The sequence below is a fragment of the Dama dama genome, chromosome 7 (genome assembly GCF_033118175.1).
Source record: "Dama dama isolate Ldn47 chromosome 7, ASM3311817v1, whole genome shotgun sequence".
Taxonomy (NCBI): Eukaryota; Metazoa; Chordata; class Mammalia; order Artiodactyla; family Cervidae; genus Dama; species Dama dama.
This window is the reverse complement of record NC_083687.1, coordinates 47,005,648-47,031,219: the sequence shown is the minus strand read 5'-3', so window position 1 is coordinate 47,031,219 and position 25,572 is coordinate 47,005,648. Positions and strand designations below refer to the sequence as shown.

The following is a 25,572-nucleotide window of genomic DNA, read 5'->3' as shown; positions in this document are numbered from 1 at the left end:
AGAATCAGAAGACCCAGTTCTCAAGGGCTGATTAATGGAAAATCCATTACTGGTGCAGAACACTCTCTGCTTTAACCAGGCGGTATGGAAATAGAAATAAACAGGGTGACCATCACCCGAAGGGGTAGGTGGTAGGACTCTGCTTGTCCGACCAGCAAGGTTGGTAAATATAAATGTTAAAGGGTTGTGCTTTAACATTTATAACATTAGTAAAATCTTTATTAAGTTATCTCTGATTTTTATTTTGTTTAAGTTTTTTCAAAGAAAATATGCGAGTATATTTTTATTTCATGAAGCAGTTTTAGATTTGGAAAGGAGAGGGAAGTATCAAGTAGGAACAGCAATATCATTATTAAAGTGATATAAGCATAAAACATATAGGTGCTAGAAATAATGTCAAACTATGTTTTTAAAAAATGAAATACAAAAATAACTATAATCGGAGATTCACATACCATGATTTTTACATCCTAAAGAATGATACAAATATATTCTCTCCCATTAAGTAAACAACTCATAAAAATACGTTATTCCCGCACAAAAGTTCAGCAACCAAGTTGTTCTAGGTAATGACATTTTTAGCCTCTTAGTTTATCATATTTCCTTTACCACATTTTGACCAGGAATGAAATTACATTTTAACATTCTCCCCAGGAAGGAAGGCCGGATAAAATACAGAACACGCAGTTAAACTTGAATTTCAGATAAGCAATACTTTTTGTATATCCATGCAGTAATCTTCCTGACCCAGGGATTAAACCCGGGTCTCAAAAATAAATAAATAAATAAATAAATAAATAAATAAACCCGGGTCTCCTGCATTGCAGGAAGATTCCTTATGGTCTGAGCCACGAGGGAAGCCCTATTTGGGATATACTTACACTCAAAAATTGCTTATTGTTTATAGTAATTCAAATCTAATAGGGAACCCTCTAAATTTTTTGCTAACTCTGGCAACCCCGTCACCAAAACAAACTTCACCGGAAGGAATTTGAAGCTCACAATGTAGTTTTTAATCGAACACATAGACTTTTCTCTACAGTCCAAAATCTGCATTGAATGTGAAAGTGAAATTCACTCAGTTGTGTCTGACTCTTTGTGACCCCATGGACTACACAGTCCATGGAATTATCCAGGCCAGAATACTGGAGTGGGTAGCCTTTCCCTTCTCTAGGGGGTCTTCCCAACGCAGGGTTTGAACCCAGGTCTCCCGCATGGCAGGCAGATTCTTTACCAGCTGAGCCACAAGGAAAGCCCAAGAATACTGGAGTGGGTAGCCTTTCCCTTCTCCAGGGGATCCTCCCAACTCAGGAATCAAACCGGGGTCTCCTGCTTTGCAGGCGGATTATTTATCAACTGAGCTTAATCACCTTGTCACCAGCTGTTTTGTCTGGTTCTCAGCACATAGAGCCCATCACATCATGGGAAAAACTGTTATCATGGACACCAATGCTGCAATCTCCACATTGCCAGATCCAATAAACTGAATCCCATAAGTTTTGGTGTGCTGTCTTTTGCTTTCATTAATCTCAAAATATTTTCTACTTTTCCTTGCAATTTCCTCTTTGATTTTCTAATTATTTAGATGTTGTTTAAGTTCTACATATTTGTGAATTTCCTAGATTACTTCTAGTATTGATTTCTATTCCGTTGTGGTGGGAGCTCATACTCTTTAGGACTTCTATCTTTTTAATCTACAGAGGCTTGTTTTGTGCTCTAACGTGTGTTCTGTTCTGGAGAATGTTCCGGGCACACTTTGGAATACTGTATATCTGTTGTTGTTGAGTGTTCTTTGATGCCTGTTAGGTTTCCTTAGTTTATTGTATTGCGCAAATCTTCTTTATCCTTATTGATTTTTCAGCCTAATTATTGAATGCTGCTGTTTAGTCGCTAAGTTGTGTCCAACTCTTTTATGACCCCATGGACTGTAGCCTGCAGGGTGTGGGAATTTCTAGGCAAGAGTACTGGAGTGGGTTGCCATTTCCCACTTTAAAAACTTGGAGGCAGAGCCTCGATGGTGGGCTCTCATGCGTATTTCAGGCTCTAGGCAGCGTTCTTTCATGAAGGTGGAGAGTCAGCATGACCCAGCACAAGGCTTAATGCTAAAGGAGTGGATGTAATACAGAGACAGGCTTGTTTTTCTCTGTTACCGTGTGTCTTCTTACTCAGTGGCTTTCAACAGTTTTGATGACTTTTTGGCATTTCTTGTAACATCTGTACTATTATTTGCTTAATATTTTCCCTTAAATTGCCTTGTGGCTTTGCTCCGTCTCAGCAAAAATAACCTGAAATCTTGGATGTGTTGTCCTTTCCCTATTGCACATTAAAATAAACCCTAACTCTTAACATGCAATATTCGTGTACCATCTAGAATCACCCTGTGACCCAGAGCCCACTTGTTCCACACTGTGGGAAATGCTCACCCCAGGGCTTTGCCCAGAGTCCATCTGTTCACTCACATCCCTCCCCTATCTACCATCCAGTGCAGATCCTTTGGGTCCAGTGTCAGGAGATAAATACTTAGCAGTAATAAAACTCGCTATTCCACACCAAGCACAGTTGCTTAGTACAAGTGGGATTTTGTTGATGAATAACTGTAATCAAAGCTCATGTGATGTGGTTAAAAGCGGGGACTCTGGAGATGAATTCCAATTCCAGCCCTGCCACTTACTGTGAATATCACTTGGCCTCTCTCAGGTAGCTCAGAGGACTACTATGAAGATCAAATAAATTAATACTTATTCAGAGTTTAGAATAGTGTCTGGCCCACATAAGTGCTATGTGATTGCTAGATATGATTAGAAGCTGCTGCGAGTTCTGGCAATGGAAATCTAAGGAAGAAAAGTAGTCCATGAATGTATCAGGCACCCTTTCCCTTTGAGGAAAAGTTGGCCATGGAACAGGAGTGTACTGACACTTTTTTTTAATCTTGTAGCCAGTATTGCATGCATTTATTACATCAGAGTATGAGGGCTTTACGAATCAGGTGAGCAGTAGCAATAAATATACAGTGCTCAATGATTTAAAATGGCATATGATTGACTGCAATTCAGTTATGCAAATTGAGTGTTGCAATCAAGTTTGTGGATAATCCTCCTCCCCTTCAAGTCTCAAAAATTTATCTCTATAGTTTGTTCTTATTTGAAAATTGAATATTTTCATTAAGCTCTTGGAGCTGTGCAGAAGTGTGGGTTTGTGTGTGTGTGTGCACACTGCTTTGTTGTTTTTTTACTTTTGGTTTGTTGTTCAGTCTCTACGTTGTGTCTGACTCTTTGTGACCCCACGGACTGTAGCCTGCCAGGCTCTTCTGTCCATGGGATTTCCCAGCAAGAATACTACAGTGGGTGGCCATTTCCTTCTCCAGGGGATCTTCCAGACCCAGGGATCAAAACTGCATCTCTTGCATCTTCTGTGTCAACAGGCGGGTTCTTCCCCAGCTGAGCCGCTGGGGAAGTCCTGTTTTTTTGGTAATATTTATTTATTTGACTGCATAGGGTCTTAGTTGCAGCCTGTGGAATCTTCAGTTGTGACGTGTAAGATTTAGTTCCCTGACCAGGGTTCAAACCTGGGCCCCCTGAATTTGGAGCTCAGAGTCTTAGCCACTGGACCACCAGGGAAGTCCCACGCACAGTGTTTCGAAGAGAATTTCTATTATTACATAGCAAATAATTTTTTTTAAGATAAACAAAACTTAAATAAACTAGTATGCTTAATCTATTAAAACAACTGTTTCACAGGTCATAATATGAACAATTTTTTTTCCTATTTTTGCTATGAAATAACTGAAGCTTCAGCTACATTATTTTTAAAAAAATTTTATTATGTTTAATTGAATAACTATCAATTACATTTATGAGGAGTAACAGAGGAATAGTAAAACTCAATTTGAATAAAACATCTCAATTCTAATTTTGAAACCTAATCAAAAAATATGTTTTAGTACAGTAAAAATCCATTAAATACACATCATCAGTGTCAGGCTGTCTCTGTTAGGAAAACATTCATCAATGTTGAGAGAAGATATTCAACTTGAAAACAAAATTCACTTAAAAACAAGGGTACTTTATTACTATTACATGGTAGATTTCCTTAAAAACTATAGGTATATACTTTGGAGATCATGCAAATTACTTCCTGAAGTATTTTAACAGGTTGTTGTAAATGCTAAATAAAAATCTTATGAAATGATTCAGGAGATAAGATTGTAACAATATCTTCCCAAAGCTATTTTGACAATCCCTAAGAGCCAAATAAAGATTTGTGAAATTCCCTAATAGGATCCAGTGGGGGAGGCTTTGAGAGAGAACCAAGATTCTTGATTTCTACTCCAGCTAACAAACTAAATGCACTTAGCTCGTTAGCTTTCATTCTTGTGTGTGTGTGTGTGTGTGTGTGTGTGTGTGCACGCGCACACGCGCACATGTGCATGCATGTGCTAGCTCAGTTGTGTCCAACTCTTTGCGATCCCATGGACTGTAGCTCACCAGCCTCCTTTGTCCATGGGATTCTCCAGGCAGGAATACTGGAGTGGGTTGCTACTTCCTCCTCCAGGAGATCTCCCTGACCCAGGGATCAAACCCTCACCTCTTGTGTCTCCTGCATTGGCAGACAGATTCTTTACCACTGTGCCACCGGGGAAGCCCAGGTGGGCTTATCTGTCCACACTTATCTGTTCATTTGGAAGTCACATTCCAGACCCAATTCTATGTACTCTAGTAGGCTTTGCTGTGCACAATTTCCCTACAGTAACTAAACATTTTCAGTCTATAATTTACTCTGATCATTGGTTTTACTATCATACATATGTACATAAATATTATTGATACAATATATATTTCTTTGCATGCTAAATGAGTCTCCCAATTTAAGAGAGAGCTGCCATGTCATGTTCCACTGCGCGCATGAAGACCAGTATTATGCTGTGCCCAGGACTGCTCTTCAAAAGTCCTCATTGTCACAGCTAAAGAACGGACTGATTCGATCTGCATAACCAACTGTAGACCCCAGTCCGGAGGGACACACTTCCCAGGTCTCCGCTCCGTCTGTCCTGGGGGGCAGAGAGTGTTGTCTGACGGTCCAGCAATCTCTGGGAATCTTCAGAGGAAGCGATGCTGTTGGGGAGGTTGCCGTGACGACGGGAGCTGGAAGGTCCAAGGCTTCTGCGTAGATGGACATCTGGGTGTTTTCAGAAGCATAGTCACAGCTGGAGAGGCTCTTTACCTCCCGCACATTGTCTCGATATTTCAGGGCGGGGGGCTGGTAGGCCTGGTAGGAGACTTTGGTGGTGGTGGTGATCACCGTCTGAAGGGCTGGAGCGGCGGGAGGGGTGGTCGTGAGGTACCTGCAGGGGGGCTGTGGGGTGTACTGAGGGTGAGCGGCCTCGGGCGGGAACTGTGCTTGGTCCAGCCTCTCCCCCGGGCCAGCTTTTCCAAGGGCTGCTTTCCAGCCATGCTGTTTACTGGTGAAATCAAAACTCCTCTCAAAGCTGCTGTAGGTGTTGACGTTGCACTGCAGGGTGTTCAGATGAACCCAGTCCGCGTCCTTAGGGATACTGCCGGCGTCTTTATAAAAGGTGGGATACGGGCTCGAATTTGCGTCCCCAGGACCTGCCAATTCATAGCTGCAGGCAGGCCGGGGCAAATAGATTCTTGGGTTCGAATATTTCTGAAAGGGTGGTACTATGTCTCCCTGGAAGGTGGTGAAGTCACAGGTAGCTTTGTAAGCATCCGAGTTTGGAAAGGAAAGGCAGGGCTGGCCTGGAACAGGGAAGCCGGCATCAGGAATCACATCCAAGTCCTCTGGGTTCTCCAGGGAAGGGATGTTGCTGAAATGTCTCCTGTGATCTTGACTCTCTCCTGCCTAAAGAAATGACACGAAATTTTCATCTGTAAGTAGAGATGTAAATTACATGGACACCCTCACCTGTTAACAGTCACCAACCAACCAAATAACAAGCTCCCCGTCGGTGACTCTGTGTCATGAGCACAGAAACATGATCTGGGCACCCGGCCCGGGAATTTCACGGCTTGAGCTCAGGCTTGAATTCCTCGCTGCTGAACTCGGAGGGTCCAGGGTAGCCCAGGAGGCTGGGTCTGAGTGGTGGATGGTCCTGTCTTCCTCACACTGCATGCAGGATAGCAGAGGCTTAGGAGCCTGCCGCAGACCTGGGTTCAAATCCTGCCTGTCCCTCATGAATTGGACTAGTTACTTAACCTCTCTAAGCCTCAGGCTCCTCACTTGGAAATGGGGCTCAATAACCATACTTTCTTAAGGCTTTTGTGATCTTAAGAAGTGTAAACCTCTTAGCCTGTATGTACTGGCACATAAAAAGTGCTCAGACAAGGCCAGTGTCTCTTATCTTCAGGCGAATATTCTGCCTGCTTGGCATACCTTGGTAGACAAGCCAAACTGGCTCAAGCTGCACAAAGAACTTTTATCTGTTTTACGTTAATAATGCCAAGGACCCTCTCAAAGCTGTACTGTTAACTCACTGGGATGCACCTATGTTTTTCTGTATGACCATTGGATAATCGCCCTTGTATTAGAATGTCAGCTCACATCCTTACTCTATCATTAATTGTAGAGATATTCTGCTTTTTTTTTTCCAAGAGGAAGAAGGGATTAGAAGCCCTATTCAAAAATTTTGTTCAATGACATTTTGTTAGAGATATCGAATTTTCACATAAAATCAAACCTTTTAAATTAAGGTATGACATTCCTATTTCATGTAATTCTCAGTATATTTTGTGATGATGACAAACACAGACCACAAGAAGTGTAATGGCAGCTCCCCATTACCTCAGGTTCTCGAATTCTCTTTTTCTGTGGTTGATAAAAAGAAGCCATTTGTCTCTTGACAGCACTTCTTCTAGCTTCCATCTCTGATTTACTCTCTGGTCTTGGGTGATCATGAACTCCCTTGGCCTGCATTAATAAGGGGATGAATCCCATGTGTTCCTCTGCAGCGAAGCTGGGCAAAAATTAAGTATACCTTTCCCAACACCCCAAGTTGCTGTTTTTTCAAAGAAACAGGGAAAAAAAAATTCTTAAGCAAATAAAACTGCACTAATAATAGACATCTTAAAAGATGACCTGAAAGTGAAAGTCACTCAGTCGTGTCCAACTCTTTGGGACCCCATGGACTATATACAGTCCATGGAATTCTCCAGGCCAGAATACTGGAGTGGGTAGCTTTTCCCTTCTCCAGGGGATCTTCCCTATGCAGGGATTGAACCCAGGTCTTCCACCTTGTAGCCGGATTCTTTACCAACTGAGCTAACAGGGAAGCCCAAAGATGACCTAAGAGTCCTTTTAAATATGAAAAAACTATAACTAAGTTCACTCTTAGAGAGCACACAGTAGGTGAACTAATTTCTAGGAGCCTAGTAAGGCTAGGCTAGAAGCCACAACACCTACTTCTGGCCAGTTGAACTGTATTTGGCTTGGTCCAGAGTTTCTAAGGGGCTTCCCTGGTGGCTTAGACGGTAAAGAACCTGCCTGCCAATGTCGGTGACAGGGGTTCGATCCCTGGGTCGGGAAGATCCCCTAGAGAAGGGAATGGCAACCCACTCCAGTATTCTTGCCTGGAGAATTCCATGGACAGAGGAGGCTGGCAGGCTACAGTCCATTGGGTCACAAAGAATCAGACACGACTTAGGGACTAAACCAGAAGCGAGAGTGTCTAAGACACCTGGCAGGTGGCCTGGTCCCTGTGAGCCGATGAGAATATCCATCACAAACTGTGGGGTTCCCTCACCTACCTGGAAAAAGATTGCGTTGCCATCCAGTCGCCAGAAGTTGGTTACAGGGTAACCGCTGTGCCCACGACAGGGGATCAATTCCAAAGCAGAGTGACAGTTGGGACAAGGCTTCTCTGCAAAGCCAGAGGTCGGAAATATTAATAATCAATATTAATTATATTACTATTAACAAATATTAATTAATAAAATGTTAATAATTCCCGGCCCCCCTGGAAGGAAGGAAGGGGAACGCACTCACTGGGAAGGGGAACTCAGGCCTGCACGGCCACCCCCACCCGGCCCCAGGGCTCACTCTGCTGCTTCAGCCGCGCCTTGTCGCAGATGGCCGGCCGCAGCTGCAGCCGCGAGCCGTCGGGCAGGGCGCAGTCCTGCGCACACACCACCACGCCCAGGCACGACTTCTTGAGGATGTGGCCGTTGTGGTTGTTGGTGTTGCGCATGGCCCAGCCGCTCAGGTGGCGCTGCGCCTTCTTCTCCTCGCTGCTGTAGATGAAGCGCACGTAGCCGTCCGGCCACTCGCAGAAGCGGTCAAAGTGAGCTGGCTTCTGCAAAGGCGTCCAAGGACAGCAATCAAGTTTGTCCACCCCAAACCCCATGCAGCAAGGTTTTCATCTTCTCCAAGCATATCAGGATGAAAACTGAGTCTTTTTAATTCCAGAAATGCTGAAAAACCCAGAAACGGTGCTCTTAAGAAATGTCACTCATCTTGTGTGTGGACCCTTCTGACAACTGGCTATAAACTGATGTTTCTATAGCGCTTCCCACAAAAATGGTACAGGTGTTAGTTCTAGCTTTCATATGCCCACAGACCATAGGCACTAGTATTATCCCTATTTAATTGAATAGTAAATGGAGACCAGAGAGGTTCATCGACTTGCCCAAGGTCACACAGCTAGTAAAATCTGGCTGCAGGATTTGAGCCCACACATTCTGACTCCAGAGCCTGTCCTCCTTACCACCCGGTTATACCACTTCTTGGTGTATTTACATGTTACAAGTATTTTTAAGGTAAGCATTAAAGTGCCAGGGCAGAAAGTGGTTAGAAAGTTCTATCACTGATACACTCTTGAGCCTGTATCTTTTCTTCCATGCAGTGGTTCTTCTTCCAAAGCTCTTGGCTTGATACCCAACATGAGAGAGACAGGAACAGCTTCCCAAAGTAGCCTTCCAGGTTTGCCTGCACGCGTGTAAGTCACTTCAGTCGTGTCCAACTCTTTGCAACCCCATGGACTGTAGCCTCCCAGGCTCCTCTGTCCATGGGCTTCTCCAGGCAAGAATACTAGAGCAGATGGCCATGCCCTCCTCCAGGGGATCTTTCTGACCCAGGGATTGAACCCATGTCTCCCTCTGATGTCTCCTGCACTGGCAGGCAGGTTCTTTACCACTAGTGCGACCTGGGAAGCCCAGCCTTCCAGGATTACAAGGGTGTTACGATGACAGCCTGGCCATAAGGTAAACCTGAGCACTTGGTGGAGCCTGCTAAGTCCCGGGCCTCTCTCTTGAGCAATACGGATTGTCATTCTCCTACACAAAGAGCTGCCTGGCTAAAATAACGTGATATCTAAAATACTGAACTTCATTTTCCTATTCATGTTTGGTGGTCCTTGTCCATATTATGCATTATTTATACTGCAATGTCTTTCTTGTTATAAGTTTAATATAAAATTACCCTTTCCTGTGCACTATTTACCCGGTACTCTCTACGGCATGGGTCTGCAAACTAGGGACCGTGGGCCTAATTCAGCCTCCCACTTGTTTTAGTACCTCCCACAAGCTAAGAATGATTTTGACATTTTTTAATGGTTGAGGGGACAAATCAAAACAATTACATGTTGTGACACATGCAAATGATAGGAAATTCAGATTTTGGTATCCGTAATAAAGTTGTATTAGAACACGGGCATGTACATTTGTCTACGTGTGGTCTGTTTTCGTGCTATAGTGTGCTAAACACGCACAGGATGGGAGTCTAAGATTGTTATCTAATTCCACTGCTTGATGACAAGTGAATGACCCGAGACTAAGGCAAATTCAGGAACTGTGTCAAGGTCACACCGCGAGGGTAGCCCTTCCTCCTTGGGTTAGCCGGAGCAGGATCCCCTTTCTCCAGCCCAGAGCACCTACCTCTTTAGAGACGGCACACACACTCTCTGTTTAAGAACTAATCTCCCAGAGGATAAGTTCTTCACATTTACATGGGAAGTTTAGAAAACGCTTGTGAGAGAACCCATCCTTCCCTTATTTGGATATGGCTCTTTTCTAAAATACAAGAACAGATTCCCAACCACCCCCTCCCTGGCCCCGTGGGGATTTACATGGACAGAAGTCAGTGAGAAGGACTCACCCTTACTGTAATGTGGTCCACTTTCACAAAATGGCACAGCGTGACCCTAAAGTAGGCAGGCTTTAAAACTAACAAATAGGTTTCCACGAATGTGTAGCCCAGAGTACTTACCTCTTTGAGAGGCTACACAATTCATTCTAACTACACAGTTCATTGCTAATGAACTGCTGTCCACCTAAAACCTGAACGGCACATAATAGATGCTGAATAAAGGTCAAGTCTCTCTCACCCCTTGTACCAGAGCATTGCCATAAGTCCACCTCTGCAAAAGCTCCCAGGTCACTCCTAATTCTCCTTCCACCTGCACCCAGGACTTTAAAGTCACTCCCCAGTTTTTGCTTCCAACCACTATGATCAAGCATAACTGCCCAGCCCATTCCTTCCTTCTGTTAAAAAATAAAACAAATTCACCCTAAACAGATGACTTTGGTTTTCTCCTCACTAGAGAGGTAAGCTCAGAAGTTGTGTCCAAAACCTGGATTCCAAAGGCTGTCTGGGCACCTGTGACCTGGTTAGCATGACTACAAAGCCCCCCAAGAGCCACGCTTCATCCTGGCAGCCAGGATAGACGGCCCAAGTCCTGCTCTTTAAGATACGGTCGCTGCAATTTATGGTCCTATCTCACAGTTCTGCTGCTTGAGAAGAGGTGGCATCTACATTCACCAAGATGCCGCTCCACCTTTCTAGTGGATGTCGAAGAATGGACAAGGAAGAGTCAGCGGATTTCTACCTCGGTTAAAAGAAAGCGAGGGACGAGGAGGCAGGCTCCCGCCGGCCAGACGACCCGAAACGTGGAGCCTAATTGACAGTTCCCGCTGCTTTCGGTCGTTTTCGAAAGAGTCCGAGGAAACAGGTGGGAGAAGACACATCTCTAACCCAAGCTCTGCCATCGGTGGAGTCCCTGAACACTGGAGGGCTCTCAGGGATGTGTTGCTTTTTTTTTCCTTTGGGGGTGGGGGGTGGCAGGGCGGCCTGTCCACAGTCTCTGCCAAGACACCCCTCCTCTTTGGATAGAAAGCCGCGCGCGCAGCGGGTTTCACGCACCTGCGGCATCTGCGGGTCGTTGATGTCCCAGCTGAGCTTCATGCCGTAGGACCACGCGCAGTCCGCCAGCTGCGCCTCCGCCGCCGGCATCTGCTCCTCCTCGCGGGCGCTCCGCGCCAAGAGCCCTGAAAGACACAAGAAAAACAGACCAACCTAGAGCTTCCCACGGTTGTTCCCCCCCTGTTTTAAAAGCAAGTGGAGAGAGAGACAGAGAGGCCGATTTAGAAATGCAGAAGCGGCGGGCGAGGGTTCAGGGCGGCTCGGGTGGAGCCCTGTTCTTGGGAGCGGTGCTGAAAAGTCTCCACCTGGAGCGCAGCGCGGGCGCCAGGCAGCTGCCCGCACGTTTATTAAAGGTGCCCCCGCCCCGCGGCCCCGCGCGCGGTGCTCCGCCTTTCCTCGCTCCCCGCCCGCTCCCACCCTCCAGGGACCTGCAGGGCCGGTCCCCCACTCCCAGGCAGGGCGAGCGACGGAGGGGAGGTGGACCTGAGCCCTCGAGGTGACGGGAAACTGAAGCCTAGACGAGCCAGAGTGAGGGGCAGGTTGGAATGGCTAAGTTGAAAATCATGTTTTTTTCCCTAGCCGTTTCAGATTGGATCTAAAGAGAGGCTTCTGAGACAGAACCTTTCCAGCAAAGTCCCCGAGAGGCAATACTCAGTTCCCAGGCAGTTTGGGAACCACCTCGAAGCGGCTCGGCTGCCGCGCGCCCTTATACGAGAAGACGCGCTCGCGCCCACTAGCTTTGGGGCGCGTCCTTTTCGCGGATTTTGTTCCGGCTGATGATGATGTTGTTCAGGCGCTCAGTCGTGTCCGACTCCCTGAGACCCCCTGGACTGCAGCACTCCAGGCCTCCCTGTCCTCCACCACCTCCCGGAGCTTGCTCAAACATGTCCCCTGAGCCGGTGATGCCATCCAGCTATCTCGTCCTCTGCCGTCCCCTTCTGCTCCGGCCTCTCGGTCTTTTCTAATGAATCAGTTCTTCACATCAGGTAGGAAGGGGGACGGGGAAAGAGGGGGGAACTCTGCGGCCCCCAAATCTGTATTTTCTCGGCCTCCTTGACTACTTCTGAGCCTGTTTTCTTTCTGCTAGGAGAAGGATCTGAGGCTCGGGGATTTCTCAGTCGCCATCCACCTGAAACGACCCTTTTAAAAAAGTGTTGTTGTTTTTTTTTTCCTAACCGCGTGGAAACAGCACCACAAAATCTTATTTACACCTATTCCGTCTGCGGAGGCTCTGGAGACTGGAGGAACCAGATGAACGGGTAGGGCGCTGTGGGCTTCCCAGGGCTGAGACCAAGCCTTTTTTTAGCTGTGCACCCACTTCCTTAGTGATTGGAAGGGCCCAATACAAGAAACCAATGGAAGGAATTTAAGTTGCTCTTTGGCCGCCCGGGTCAGCGAGGGACGGGGGGTTTCCAGAATTCATTCCCTTCGCCTTTGTTCTTGGGGATGGCACGCTCCAGCTACCTGCATAGCCAGACAGAAGTGAAGTAGTTGCTCAGTCCTGCCCGACTCTTTGCGACCCCGTGGACTGCAGCCCACCAGCCTCCGCTGTCCATGGGATTTTCCAGGCAAGGATACTGGAGTGGGTTGCCATTTCCTTCTCCAGGGGATCTTCCCGACCCAGGGGTAGAACCCGGGTCTCCTGCACTGCAGGCAGATTCTTTAGGCAGCCAAACGGAAGCCGACTTCTAAAGACTTTCCCTGTTAGAGGAGGACGCTTGGAACCTGCATCCCGCCAAATCCTCACCCCCGCGCGCCTAGCGTTTGGCATCGCCGAGCGCGCACACGGATGCAGCGTGGCACCCGGCGGGAAGGACGCCCAGTCCAGCGTCTCTTGCAGGATTACAGCCGCTTCCTTTGGCGAAAAGTGAGGAAAGCGATGCGCACTTAAAACCGCAGGAAGTGAATCTCGTCCACGCTCCCAGTCCTCTTAACTCTCCAGGTGGAGGGCAAGTCAAACCAACAGTGGAGTTCGACTCAGAGCCGCTGCGGTTGACGGCCCAGGGGCAGAGAATTCCCAAGAGGATAGAAGCCAGATTTGGGTAATGACATGAATTTTCTTCTTTCTCTAGTTTCAAGCCGGGCTTCCCTGCTCCCACCCTCCCCGCAACTCTCCTCTCCCCCACCCCACCCCCTCAAGCAGAGGCGCAAAGTTCTTGTATGAGAAAGTGACAAGTTCATTCCCCAGCCTCCCTACCGTGATCACCCTGCCCCTAAAGTTTTCTGTGTTCTAGTGGGTTAGCATTTCTGATTAAAATCATTCACAGAGTTGCCGCGAAAGTCTGGGAGGAAACGGAGAAACGTGTTCACTGTTCATCCACTAGTTTCATCCCCAGACTTTCAGTGTCAACCGCTCACTGAACCTCCTGGCATCTCCTATCATTCAGCAGCTTTTTGGGTTGTTTTCTTTTTCCACGGTTAAAATTACTGACCCTTCTCTTTTCATTTATTTATTTATTACAAATCGACATTTCTTTGTCGAGTTTAAGATAAAAACAATTTAAAGGCGATCAAGCCAGTCACTCCTCACGGAAATCAGTCCTGAATATTCATTGGAAGGACTGATGCTGAAGCTGAAGCTCCAATACTTGGATCATCTGATGTGAAGAGAGCCAACTCATTGGAAAAGACCCTGATACTGGGAAAGATTGAAAGCAGGAAGAGGAGTCCACAGAGAATGAGATGTTTGGAGGGCATCACCAACTCAGAGGACATGAATTTGAGCAAGCTCCGGGAGTTGGAGAAGGACAGGGAACCCTGGCATAATGCAGTCCTCGGGGTCCTAAAGAGTCAGACATGACTTGGCGACTGAACAATAACAACAAAATGTTTTTAATATAACTTCAAAAACAAACTTAAAATCACTTCTGAAAATATGTAGGAACTAATTTCTGGTCTTATTGTAACCACTGTTATACTATTCCTTTTCTCTTTAATTTTGGAATATTCCTAGAGAGTCCTTACCCTTCAAAAATATAAAAAAGAACAATTAAAAAAATGAAAGCCAAGTCAATTAATCAAGTAGTTTTTTTCCTAAATAGATTCTGGTATCCAAAGAAAAGTCTTTGTCTCTACTGTATTTAGTTTGAGCAGAATTAGAATATATATTCCAAGTTATCCTAAAATTATGTCTGGGTGAAACATGTTAGTAAAACAAGCTAATCAAAGTGAAAACATAAAAAAAAAATGGTGTTGTCTGTGATGTTATCTTTAATTTCTCCTGAATTTTTGAATGCATTAACAACCATGTAGTTTGAAAGGCTGTTATATTTTCCCCACAGTCTGAAAATAATTGATTAAAACTTTTAAACTAATATCAAGAAGACTTAAATGTCATACATTATATTCTTACTGTATTACCTATTTTATTCTCTAAAATAGTGTTTAAACTGTATTTGATTATTTGTTATTAACCTTTAAATTTTCCTGCATTAATACTTACATTGATTCAGAACACTATATTCAGAGCTGATTTTGAAATCATTAAAGTTTATTAATTCAAAAGCAAAGGAATCTAAAAGTTTGGTTTAGATTAAAGTAAGTAAATTACATCGTATTTGCCTGGAATGGATATGATGAGCCATGGAATAAGTACTGTATTGAATGGACTGGAGATACAATGCAGAGTTCAAGGCTGACTTGCAGGGATTCTGGTTACATTAAGTTTACCTCTGATGCAAACAAATACCTTCTGTAAACGTCATGACACCAAGTACCCACAGCACCCGATTATCATACAAGTTAATTTTTTACAAGGAATGTTTGGATTTGAGGTGTCCTTTTGTCTACTTGCCCCCCCCCCCTTTTTAAAGAAAATTCCAGTCCAACTTATTTTTGTCACCGTGTTCCCATATCAGACAACCGATCAGCCTGAACCTGGCCATTAGTACACATTCTTGTGGGGCTAAAGGAAGTGGGCAGAAAACAAGCAGACTGGATGAAAATGTTTATTTTATTTTGACTGAGCACAGCGAGGTGTGTATATTTTAAAATCCTTTCTTTTGTAATATCAGGAATAAAGTCACAGTTTCGGGTACAAATCTGGTTCCTATGTGGACAGTTCGGTTTCAGTCTGTTAATATCAATGGATCGAAACCAGCTCTACTATCTGTTAAAGGTGGGGCGAAAACTGCCGGCTTCAGCACAGGGAACGCCTATCAGTTTAGAAGTTCGCTTTTAAAGTCTGTTAATTGACATGTTTTCATCCCTCGAGAAATCGCTTTTTCTTAAGGTGCGCTTGCGTGCGCCCAGGTGGCCTTACCCTGGTTCCTACTTAACAGGCCAGCGTTTCTCAAACACGCTTGTCAATCACGGGACTCTCCTAGGTTTTCAGGGGCGGGATGATTAATTAGAGTTTGGGGCGGAGCTTGGCATCCCGGAGCCCAGTGTTACCCCAGCCCTCGCCGGCGGAACCCGGGAGGCCGAGCGCGGCGCGGTGCGTCCGGCTCTGGGCGTGCGCCCTGGTTCGGGTACGTGGCGTCCTGCCTGAGCCTCGGGATGGGGGAGGTGAGTGATCTCAGGGGGACCTGAGCACCGTAGAACCCCGGCCCCCTCTCCACCGTTCTAGGGGGACGCGGGGGCGCACGTCCGTCGGGCTCTGGGCTCCGAGCCTGGCGTGCTCACCCAGGATGCTCGGGTTGCTTAGTCGTGTCCGACTCTGCGACTGTAGCCCCGCCAGGCTCCTCTGTCCATGGGATTCTCCAGGTAGGAATACTGGGGTGAGTTGCCAGTTCCTTCTCCGGGGGATCTTCCTGACCCAAGGATCGAACCCGTGTCTGCGGCATTGGCAGGCGGATTCTTTACCACTGCGCCACCTGGGAAGCCTGGCGTGCCCCCGGCCCTGCGCAGGGGCGCTGGGGCGTTTCACCGTTCTTAGGTTTGCTGGGAGTTTATTGGTCGCTTTCAGGCAGACTATAAGGTAGAATAGAAACTTCTGGTCCCTCGCTAGTAAAGCGTTTGGGGAAGGGGGAATTGGAGAATTAATGTTTGAAGGCAATGAAGTGGTTCTTTTCGAGTTGCTCGGGATGTTTTCCCAGCCCGTTTTCTCTCTGGTTGCGTAGAGAGTGCAAGGACGCAAACCCACCCAGGTCCCAGATATACGGCCCCAAGATTCTGGGGCTTCTGTTAGCCCCGCCGCCCAGGGTATGGAAGGGGTAAAGTGGATTGGTACTTTCCCTCATTCCTTTTCTTGAATACACTGTTGGCAGAAAAAACAAGCCTGGATTTGAGTTTTTAAATTCACCTTTTTTTTTTTCCTATTTAAGAATAATATTATTGTAAAATATGCTGACATTTAAGGATTTTATCCAGTACACAAAGGACTGTTAGCCCAAGCTAGATTTTTTTTTTTTTAACAACCTCTTTGGGAGAGAGATTAAGATTTTTTAAAAAGTTATTTTTTAATTGTTGGGAGCAGGTGAGATGCCATTGTTTAGCGTGTTTGTGAAAACTAGGTTGGTAATCCGGGAATCACTTCTTGAAGAAAATGTGCAACAACCCAACGTTTAGTAAGTTTTCTTGTCGTTGCTGTTTTGTTCCTTGGAGTTTCAGTTTTAAGTCCTAGTGAAGTGAAGTCGCTCAGTCGTGTGCGACTCTTTGCGACCCCATGGACTGTAGCCCACCAGGCTCCTTGGTCCATGGGATTTTCCAGGCGTGAATACTGGAGTGGGTTGCCATTTCCTTCTCCAGGGGATCTTCCCGACCCAGGGAAGGAACCTGGGTCTCCTGCATTGTAGGTAGACACTTTTACAGTCTGAGCCACCACATTTAAAATTCATGAAAGTAAAAAAAAATAAAATTCGTGAAAGTCAGAAATATAAAGCTTAAGCTCACGACTGGGCTTGAAACTCACTTTAGAAAACTTTATTTTATAAGCTCTCATTCTGAAAATGGTTCATTATTTCAAAGCTGCCTTTTTTTTTTTTTTTTTTTTTAACTATAGTTGCCGCTATAGAGTTTAAATTTATTTTATATGGTCACTTATTACAATGATATTTGCTTTGTTCCTTGTGATAGTTTGTCGTAAGTGTTAAGGTTGGCTAAAGCTTTGGGTCTTTCTTCTAAGTCGTAGTTTTCTTAGACCTATAGTCAGTGGCATGAATGAAGAAAGTTTTGTTCAGGAAAATAATATAAACCTTATTTCTTTTTAAAACTTAGTGCATTTCTTTGAAATAAATTTTTTAAAATGTTTTCTTTGTACACAGGAGAATGAAGGTCCTTTGCAGTCCATTCAGGAAAAGGATGAGAGTGGAATGCCCCAGGATGCTTTCTCTGTAAAGATCAAGTTTGTGTTCTGTGTGTGTGCTGTCTTGTTCTTTGTTTCCTGGACTACCCACGTGATTTCTTCCTCCAGTTATTCAAGCCTGAGAAATCCTCTTCTACTTTTCTAATCTGCATCAATTTATCACCATGTCTTTATTACCCTACTAATATCCTAATGTAGGCTATTCCATTGCACTATTCTAGGTGGAGGTAGACAGTATCGAACTAAATGGACACAATGCTGGCTTTTCTAGAACTTCCAGCCTGGCAGAGAGCCAAAGAGACAGATTAAGAACAAAAGTAAGATGGTAGGAAGAAAATGGAACAGGTGTTGTGATGGAGAATAATTGCACTTGACTGACTGTAGATAGGGGCTTCCCAGGTGGTGCAGTGGTAAAGAACCTGCCTGCCAGTGCAGGAGACCTAAGAGGCGTGGGTTCGATCCCTGGGTTGGGAAGATCCCCTGGAGGAGGGCATGGCAACCCACTCCAGTATTCTTGCCTAGAGAATCCCATGGACAGAGGAGCCTGGTGGGCTACAGTCCCTAGGGTTGCAAAGAGTCGGACATGACTGAAGCAGCATAACACAACTTAAATTCTGTTTAAATGTTTAATTTCAAATGCTCTCTCCTCACTTAAATCAATACTAGGAATAAATGGAATATCAGGTTGGATATAGTAAAATGACTCGGTAAAATACTGTAAGTTAGCCTGTAGGGTTGGACTGGGTTTTCTTGATTAAAGAAGAAATCATATCTTTTATAGTACAGGTATTTAAGAATACATGTTATTCAAGCACACATACAGAGACACACATATAGAGATAGGTCTTGACTAACTTTCAGGCAGAAAAGTTCAGTTTCATTCATCATAGCAATTTGTGTTTATTAGTTCCTTTAACTGTAAATATTTGTGTTGAATTTGTTTTCTCCTGTTAAAATCATTTATGTAACTTAATGAGTAATAATAGGCTTGAATTTTGTAGTGTTATAGAGTTTCTAACATCACTGAGGATAAAGTCTCTTTATCCACAGATACCTGTAGTTCAGGTATGGTTTACCGTAAGTCAGCGGTTCTCAGACTTTAGCATGATGAGGATCACCTGAAAGGCCCTGCTCCCAGAGTTTCTGGCTCCTAACACGTCCCCTGGTGATGTCCGTGCTGTACCGGTGGTGGTTTTGCAAACTACTGTCTTAAGCCCCCAAAATCATTCCCTGCATGGTTATTATTCAAGACATAACTCTCTATTCTTACCCTCTTTTTTGGCACTGAATTTTTCTGCACTGAATTATTCCTGATAACAATTGTTAGAAATATCACTATGAGATAAATATCCTTGGGGGGAAAAGAGTAATTTTCAAACTGTCAACATTCCAGCTTCAATCACTTATTACCAATGCATTCCATGATGAAGGATTTCAGAAAATCAAAGAATATTTTCAGGGACAGCGCCATGTTCCTCAAAAATATAACAGTCTTTTATTACGCCATCTTGACAGATCAATAAATAAGGCAAGTGAGTTTTGTTTGTTTTGTAATCAGAATACCGACGTGTAACTGTGTAAGGTTTTTAACTTGGTGTGGTCTCATCCCAAGGAACTGGATAAAAATGAATTCCAGCATGTTTCTCTGTTGCTGAAATGTATCCAGCGATTCTTCATTGATGGCCTCAAAGAAGATGAGCCTTTACTGATTAAGCAGGGTCTGATCCCAAAGATAAGTGTCATCTTTTAATTTTGTGCGGATTTGGGTAATTTAAAGTGCAATAGAAGATTCAGTTGCCCAGTTTGGTATTTTGTGTTCCTTTGAAGTCAGATTTGAAAAGGAATTGATGGCAGGGCTTATGCCTGTATCTAATCAAAACTTAAGTTCCACGTGTTTCCTGATGTATGGGGTGGACGGGACACTTGGGGAGTGGACAGGAATAAGTCAGACACAATCCCCCCTCCCCTTGACAAGTCAATGCGCAGTTATGGTATGATTTTATTATTTCAGTGAATTTAGCTTAAATATAGAATGAAGAGAGTGGATTATTACACCCCTCCCCCAAAAGCTGTATAACTATTTCAATAGACTTTATTAACAAGATTATTGTTGTTCACTGACTCAGTCACGTCTGACTCTGCGACCCCATGGACTGCAGCACTCCATGCTTCCCTGTCCTTCACCATCTCCCAGAGTTTTTGCTCAGATTCATGTCCATTGAGTCAGTGATGCCACCCAACCACCATCTTCTGTCAATCCCTTTCTCCTCCTGTCCTCAGTCTTTCCAGCATCACGGTCTTTTCCAATAACAAGATTGGACCTAGATAAATGATCAGTTTATCCTTTGCCACAGGCCACTTCTCCAACTTCCTAAAAGCCTAGTTGAATCTGAAAAAAACACATGGCAAACGTATCTTTTGCTTATTCTAGGTCACCCAAATCACGCAGTTCTGTTTTTTAATCAGAAGGTAACATTGTGTGTGCCTTTGATAATGGCATCTGGAAGCAAAGCAGAGTTTTCACAGTCTCTTGCTGTACTTTTTTTTTCATGATTAAGATTTGCAGCCCTGAGATTGATTATTGATGAGAACATGAGGGTAGGTAGGGGACAGAAGGGTGACCGAGCTGGCAATAAAATCTCTGTTTACCCACTTGTACCTGAAGTTTATCAAGATCGGGTTGGGCCAAGGAGATGTGTCTGTCCTTTTTCACTTTAAAATGCCTGTAATCATGGGGCTGCCCCTCCATGGGGGAGAGAGAGTAAACTCTGGGTTTTCCTAACTTCTCTCAGGGACTTTAAAAGTGTTAGTGGCTGGGGGGTAGGGAGAAGCGGGCAGGAGGGAGTGGAAATCTAAGGGCTGTACTTAATGCAAGTTGTGTAAGTCATTTTTTTATTAGGGTATAATTGTTTACAGTGTTTTTAGTTTCTGCTGTATAGCAAAGCAAATCAGATATCAGTTCAGTTCAGTCACTCACTCGTGTCCAACTCTTCGCGACCCCGTGGACTGTAGCACACCAGGCTTCCCTGTCCATCACCAACTACTGGAGTTTACTCAAACTCACGTCCATCAAGTCGGTGATGCCATCCAGCCGTCTCTTCCTCTGCCGTCCCCTTCTCCTCCTGCCTTCAATCTTTCCCAGCACCAGGGTCTTTTCCAGTGAGGCATTTCTTCCCATCAGGTGGCCAAAGTATTGGAGTTTCAGCTTCAACATCAGCCCTTCCAGTGAACATTCGGGACTGATCAGCTATATGTATACATATATCCCCTCCCTCCCACCTCACCCTTCATCCCACTGTCTAGGTCATCCCAGAGCACTGAGCTGAGCTCTCCGTGTTATATAGCGGCTTCCCACTAGCCATCTATTTACACATGGTAGTGTGTGTGTATATATCAGAAAGAGAAAAACAAATGTTAACACATGTGTATTTCATATTGATTTTTAGCCCCATCCAACTCTCTGATCCCCTGGAGAAGGAACTGGCAACCGACTCCAGTGTTCTTGCCTGGGCAATCCCATGGACAGAGGAGCCCGGAGGCCTACAGTCCATGGGGTTGCAAAGAGTTGGACGTGACTGAGCGACTAAGCAACAACTCCCTGATATACTTACTTATGCAGATGATATGAAGTGGGGACAAAGAGCCAAAACTCCAAAGGAATGGAGCAGGGTGTCCCAAGGCACCTTGGAAGCTGAAGCTGATTTGAGGGGATGAATTGGGATCTGCTCTGAGCTGAAATCTATATTTAGACTTCAGAATGCCTTCCCAAGTGTTGAAAAGTGTCAGATCAGGTCTCCACTGGACTTTTGAAACCAAATAGGAATTTCCACATTCCGTTGGAATTCTAGCTGGTGATGGAAATGCCACAGCCATAATTTAAACACCTTGTAAAGCATGTAGTGTTAATTCGTGTAGGTATTGACCCAGGAGACTGGGTTGATATTATCAGAGTGGAGGTGGGTACCAGAGTTTATACTTCGAAAGCCCACTGGGCTCACAGGCTCAACACAGTGTGCTGGGAGGTGGTTCGCCATAGAAGAAGAATTTCCCACAGAGAGGAGCAAGTTTGGCCCTGTACTTGAAGATTCAGGAGGATTGGGCGACTTCTCCTTTGCCATATGCGTCACGGGTAACAGTTACTGCATCCATCAATAATTATCTGTCTGGTTTCTGGTAATGACACAGCTGTAGGGGCAACGGGTGTAACAGTTATTATGCATAATCTTGGCACAGAGATGCCTTCAGAGTGAATTCCTAGTCCAGTTTTGATCGAATAATGTGACATTTTGCCCACTTGTCTAAATCTATACTCAGTGGATTTTGATGGGCTGGGGCAGGGGGACAGGATTTGGGGGCATAAATGGAATAGTTACAGAAATGTATTTAAAAGCATAGAATATTGAGCATGAGTATAGGGAGGAAGAAAAATGTGCCTTAGCAGTGAGTTCTGCTTGTAGAGGAACATTAAAAAAGATTTTTTTATTAGAGAGTAGCTGATTTACAATGTCATGTTAGTTTCAGGTATATAGCCAAGTGAATCAGTTACACGTATATCCACTTGTTAAAATTTCTTCCCCAGTGTAGGCCATTAGAGTGTTGAGTAGAGTTCCCTGTACTATACAACAAGTTATTATTTATCTGTTTTATATATATTAATAGTGTTGTGTATCAAGCAGTCTCAATTTATCCCCTGCCCCACTGACCTCTGGGACATTTCTTCCATGGACTGTTGGAGAAAAGTTTGCTTTAGGAGGTGGATGATTCAATCAAATGCAAATATTTGTCTGATTTGAGATAAAAGAAAATCACCTGGAACTTAATAGAGCTTCCAAACCTTGCTGTACCTTAGAATCGCCTAGAGAGCTTTGAGACATCATGTGAGGGTCCCATTGCCAGAGATTCTGATATACTGACTCTGCAGTGCTCTCACTGATGAGGGCATTTTAAAGCTCCCCAGGATTTCCTAATGTGCAGCCAAGATTGAGAGCTGATGGGTTCGTCCATGGCCTTCAGATGGTACCTCGGGTTCTCAACTCTAAAGTGGAGAAAGTTTCCAAGGCCCCACTCCTGTAAGAGTTCCTCATCACAAACTCATGTCACCAACCTCTTATTCAACTGATGATTTCTGACTGTGCATGCCAGGATTTTCTTTCTTTTTTTTTTTATTAGAGTGTCTAGTCTCTGCAAAAAAACATCCAAAGATGGCCTTCACTTTTTTGAATAAATATATTCTAGAGAGGTTTATGGGCTTCCCAGGTGGCTCAGTGGTAAAGAATCTGCCTGCCCATGCAGGAGACACGGGTTTGATCCCTGGGTTGGGAAGATTTCCTGGAGAAGGGAATGGCAACCCACTCCAGTGTTCTTGCCTGGAGAATCCCAGGGACAGAGGAGCCCGGGGTGCTGCAGTCTGTGGGGTCGCAAAGAGTCAGAGACGACTGAGCATCTGAGCATACACAGAGCACAGGGAGGTTTATGTGTTAATTTTAAATCACACCAATTCTAGCAACGTAATATGAACTGGGATGGATGTTCCTATGGGGTGGGGTGGTGAGGGGTGGGGATCTCCAATTAGCTGGAAGCTTCTGGCAAAAGGAAGGAAGGTGGCCAGGCCTGTGTCCTGCACTGGCCCACTTCTGGAGCGCTCCCTAGAATCTGCTGTCCTTTGACTTTGGATGGCTTGTTTTCTGTAACCTCCCAGGTTACACAAATGAGGAATTTCTCCTGCATTCTCTTGACTACTCACTAGCCCCTTTATAAGGCTCTGTGGTGTGGATGATCCGGGCACAGTCTCCAGTTCTTGCTGGTATCAGAATTTATTGCAACCCTGTAGTGGTCTGAGTCCCTTCTGGAGTGGTCTAGATGAAGACTTCAGGACCAGACCTAATCAAAATGACAGGGGAATGGAAAGAGGTCTTTAAAATGATAGAGTTGTGAAATTTATTGAATGGAGAGTAATAATTCAGTCCTAGAGGTTGTATAAATATTTCTTTTCTTGTGCACATGGTTTCCTGGTTTGAAAGAACAGTGGGATTTCTGACCATGGCAGACCTAGCCTCAGACACATCTCTGAAGAACGTGACAGAAGATTTTTTTGACACAGCCTTGGTAAGGATGGGGGTGGGTGCTTTCCTGAGTAGATACCATTGGTAATTTGCAGGAATCTTCAAGTTGTTTATAAAGCTTGTGTTTTTCCAAGAAGTGGATTTTACTAAATGACTCATATTTTGTTATTAGAAATGTTATATGAAATAGTAACAAACAATATGTGTAACCAATGTTATAGAAAAATAAGGTGATTTATTTTCAAATATATTATTCACCTGATTGGAGGTAATAGGCTGATTTTAATAAAGTGGATTGAAGGTCAAATAGGATTTCTCTATAATTTTTTTCTACGGTAGTTAAAGTCAGCTTCTGCCTGTTAGAGAATTATCAGCATTAACACATTAATGTTATAGTTGCTAATGCTTTTAAAAAAATAATAGAAGTTTTACTTTTTCTTTTCATTAGACTATTTCCAGAAGTAGTAGTAAAGGTAAGTGTATTATTTACTACTAATTGGCCGTTGACCTCTCATTAATAGAATATTCTTGAATAGAGAAGAATATTTATCTAAATGAGACATAGAAGTGATGTGGGTTTAACTATTATATTTGGGTTAACTGACCATCTTATCATAGGCAGATTGTGGTGCTGCAGTGAATTTTGCTATAAAGGGTGCCTCATTTACCTGTGGTACATCTTTATTTTGCTGCTTCTCCCACCATTTGGTCATTCAGTTCTGATCAGGGATGGAGAGCCACTTTTATCATCCAAACAGCAAAATTAACCTGTTACTGATTTAACTTGAAATCAATTCTGGTGCCTCTGTCTGTCTTTCAAGAGCACAAAAGGTAGGTAATTTGGATGTTAGGGTGATATTGTTCAGCTTAGCTCACGTTAAAGGCAATTCCACATTTTGAATTATGAAACCATGCATTCAAAGATGCAGAGGGGTGGAGTGGGGTGGGGGAGGTAAAGAGGGAGGGGCCATGTATACTTTGGGCTAATTCACGATGCTGTATGGCAGAAACCAACACAACATTGTAACGCAATTGTCCTCCAATTAAAAATAAAGAAAACAAAGATGGATAGATATTGGGGCCATTTTAATGTCCTCTCTCTGTTGTCCGTCTTTTTTATTTTGAAAAGCTGCTACTAAATTCACACTACGTTCTACAGTGGATGTGCTGCGCTGTGCTTAGTCACTCAGTCGTGTCCGACTCTTTGCGACCTATGGATTATAGTCTGCCCGGCTCCTCTGTCCATGGGCTTCTCCAGGCAAGAATCCTGGAGTGGGTCGCCGTTCCCATCTCCAGGGTATCTTCCTGATCCAGGGATCGAACCTGGGTCTTCTGCATTGCAGGCAGATTCTTTACCGTCTGAGCCACCAAGGAAGCCGCCTAAGACCTTTATAAAATTTTTGCTTTTACGAAATACACAATTGTGGGAAATGCATAGAGACAATGGTAAACTGTGCAGGGGCCGCCCTTGCACGTTGCTCACTCTGGATACCAAAGCAGCTTTGCCTGAGATGCGATGACCGCAGTCAGACTCTGCATGCACTGCTGCTGTTTCTCTCCGCGGGTGTCTAGGTCGTGCAGGGCAAGGAAGCCTGGCGTGCTGCAGTTCATGGGATCGCAGAGTCTGACAGGACTTAGCAACTGAACAACAACAAACGCCCTGCAAATCTATTGTGGCCTGGGGGTTTCTACAACTTGCAGTAGGCTGTCATGTATCCCTTATCCAGCCTAGATAATTTCATAAACATTTGCTGCCCATGGCTTTTCAGCCTTTGCCTCCTTTCTCTTTTTTAGCATCAGTGTGATTCTTGGAAAATTCTGCTTTCAGGGAAAATTCAGATGTTGAATTCCTTCATATTGACCTTGGGATTTCTAGTGACAGAAGAAGCTGTAAATCCTTTGATCCAACGGGAGGTGAGTTGCTGACAGCCATTGCCCTGGGCCCCTGGAGAAGGTTGTGCCTAGTCCCCTCTCTCGTTTCTTCCTCTGAAAACCTTTCCCGACTTGCAACAGGCACTGAGGACCTTGAACGGCATTCTGCAAGCTGTCCCTCGGGAAGAGAGAAAACGGCTCCTCTTGTTGGAAGGCCCCTGTCGCCTTATGTACGTGACCTTGACC

At 44.6% G+C, this 25,572-nt stretch overlaps 2 protein-coding genes and 1 non-coding gene across 3 annotated transcripts in view; 1 reads left to right on the top strand and 2 right to left on the bottom strand.

Moving 5' to 3' along the window:
• Positions 1 to 3,544: 3,544 nt before the first annotated feature.
• Positions 3,545 to 3,617, bottom strand: TRNAW-CCA (transfer RNA tryptophan (anticodon CCA)). Its single transcript has one exon. It is a non-coding gene; the product is annotated as a tRNA-Trp (tRNA).
• A 1,321-nt stretch (positions 3,618 to 4,938) lies between these two features.
• GCM2 (glial cells missing transcription factor 2) lies at positions 4,939 to 11,322 on the bottom strand. The gene is made up of 5 exons (XM_061146220.1): positions 11,149 to 11,322; positions 8,053 to 8,305; positions 7,761 to 7,873; positions 6,799 to 6,924; positions 4,939 to 5,859 (listed from the first exon to the last, which is right to left on the bottom strand). The coding sequence occupies exons 1-5, from the start codon at positions 11,236 to 11,238 to the stop codon at positions 4,939 to 4,941; spliced, it is 1,503 nt and encodes a 500-aa protein (XP_061002203.1). The 5' UTR covers positions 11,239 to 11,322.
• Positions 11,323 to 11,375: 53 nt separating this feature from the next.
• Positions 11,376 to 25,572, top strand: part of SYCP2L (synaptonemal complex protein 2 like) — a 61,584-nt gene continuing 47,387 nt past the window's right edge. The window contains exons 1-10 of the mRNA XM_061146301.1: positions 11,376 to 11,644; positions 12,857 to 13,015; positions 15,546 to 15,654; positions 15,716 to 15,784; positions 18,786 to 18,920; positions 19,005 to 19,124; positions 23,393 to 23,497; positions 23,903 to 23,927; positions 25,283 to 25,368; positions 25,468 to 25,556. Of these exons, the coding sequence (XP_061002284.1) occupies positions 11,376 to 11,644; positions 12,857 to 13,015; positions 15,546 to 15,654; positions 15,716 to 15,784; positions 18,786 to 18,920; positions 19,005 to 19,124; positions 23,393 to 23,497; positions 23,903 to 23,927; positions 25,283 to 25,368; positions 25,468 to 25,556 (1,166 nt within the window). The remainder of the gene's footprint in view (positions 11,645 to 12,856; positions 13,016 to 15,545; positions 15,655 to 15,715; positions 15,785 to 18,785; positions 18,921 to 19,004; positions 19,125 to 23,392; positions 23,498 to 23,902; positions 23,928 to 25,282; positions 25,369 to 25,467; positions 25,557 to 25,572) is intronic.

Excerpts from the sequence above, each read along its gene's own strand:
- GCM2 (XM_061146220.1), bottom strand. The coding sequence starts at position 11,238 with ATGCCGGCGGCGGAGGCGCAGCTGGCGGACTGCGCGTGGTCCTACGGC. Across the intron at positions 7,874-8,052 it reads GGCGCGGCTGAAGCAGCAGA|AGAAGCCTTGTCCCAACTGT; the intron begins GTGAGCCCTGGG and ends CTGGCTTTGCAG. Across the intron at positions 6,925-7,760 it reads GCAACGCAATCTTTTTCCAG|GCCAAGGGAGTTCATGATCA; the intron begins GTAGGTGAGGGA and ends TTATTAATGCAG.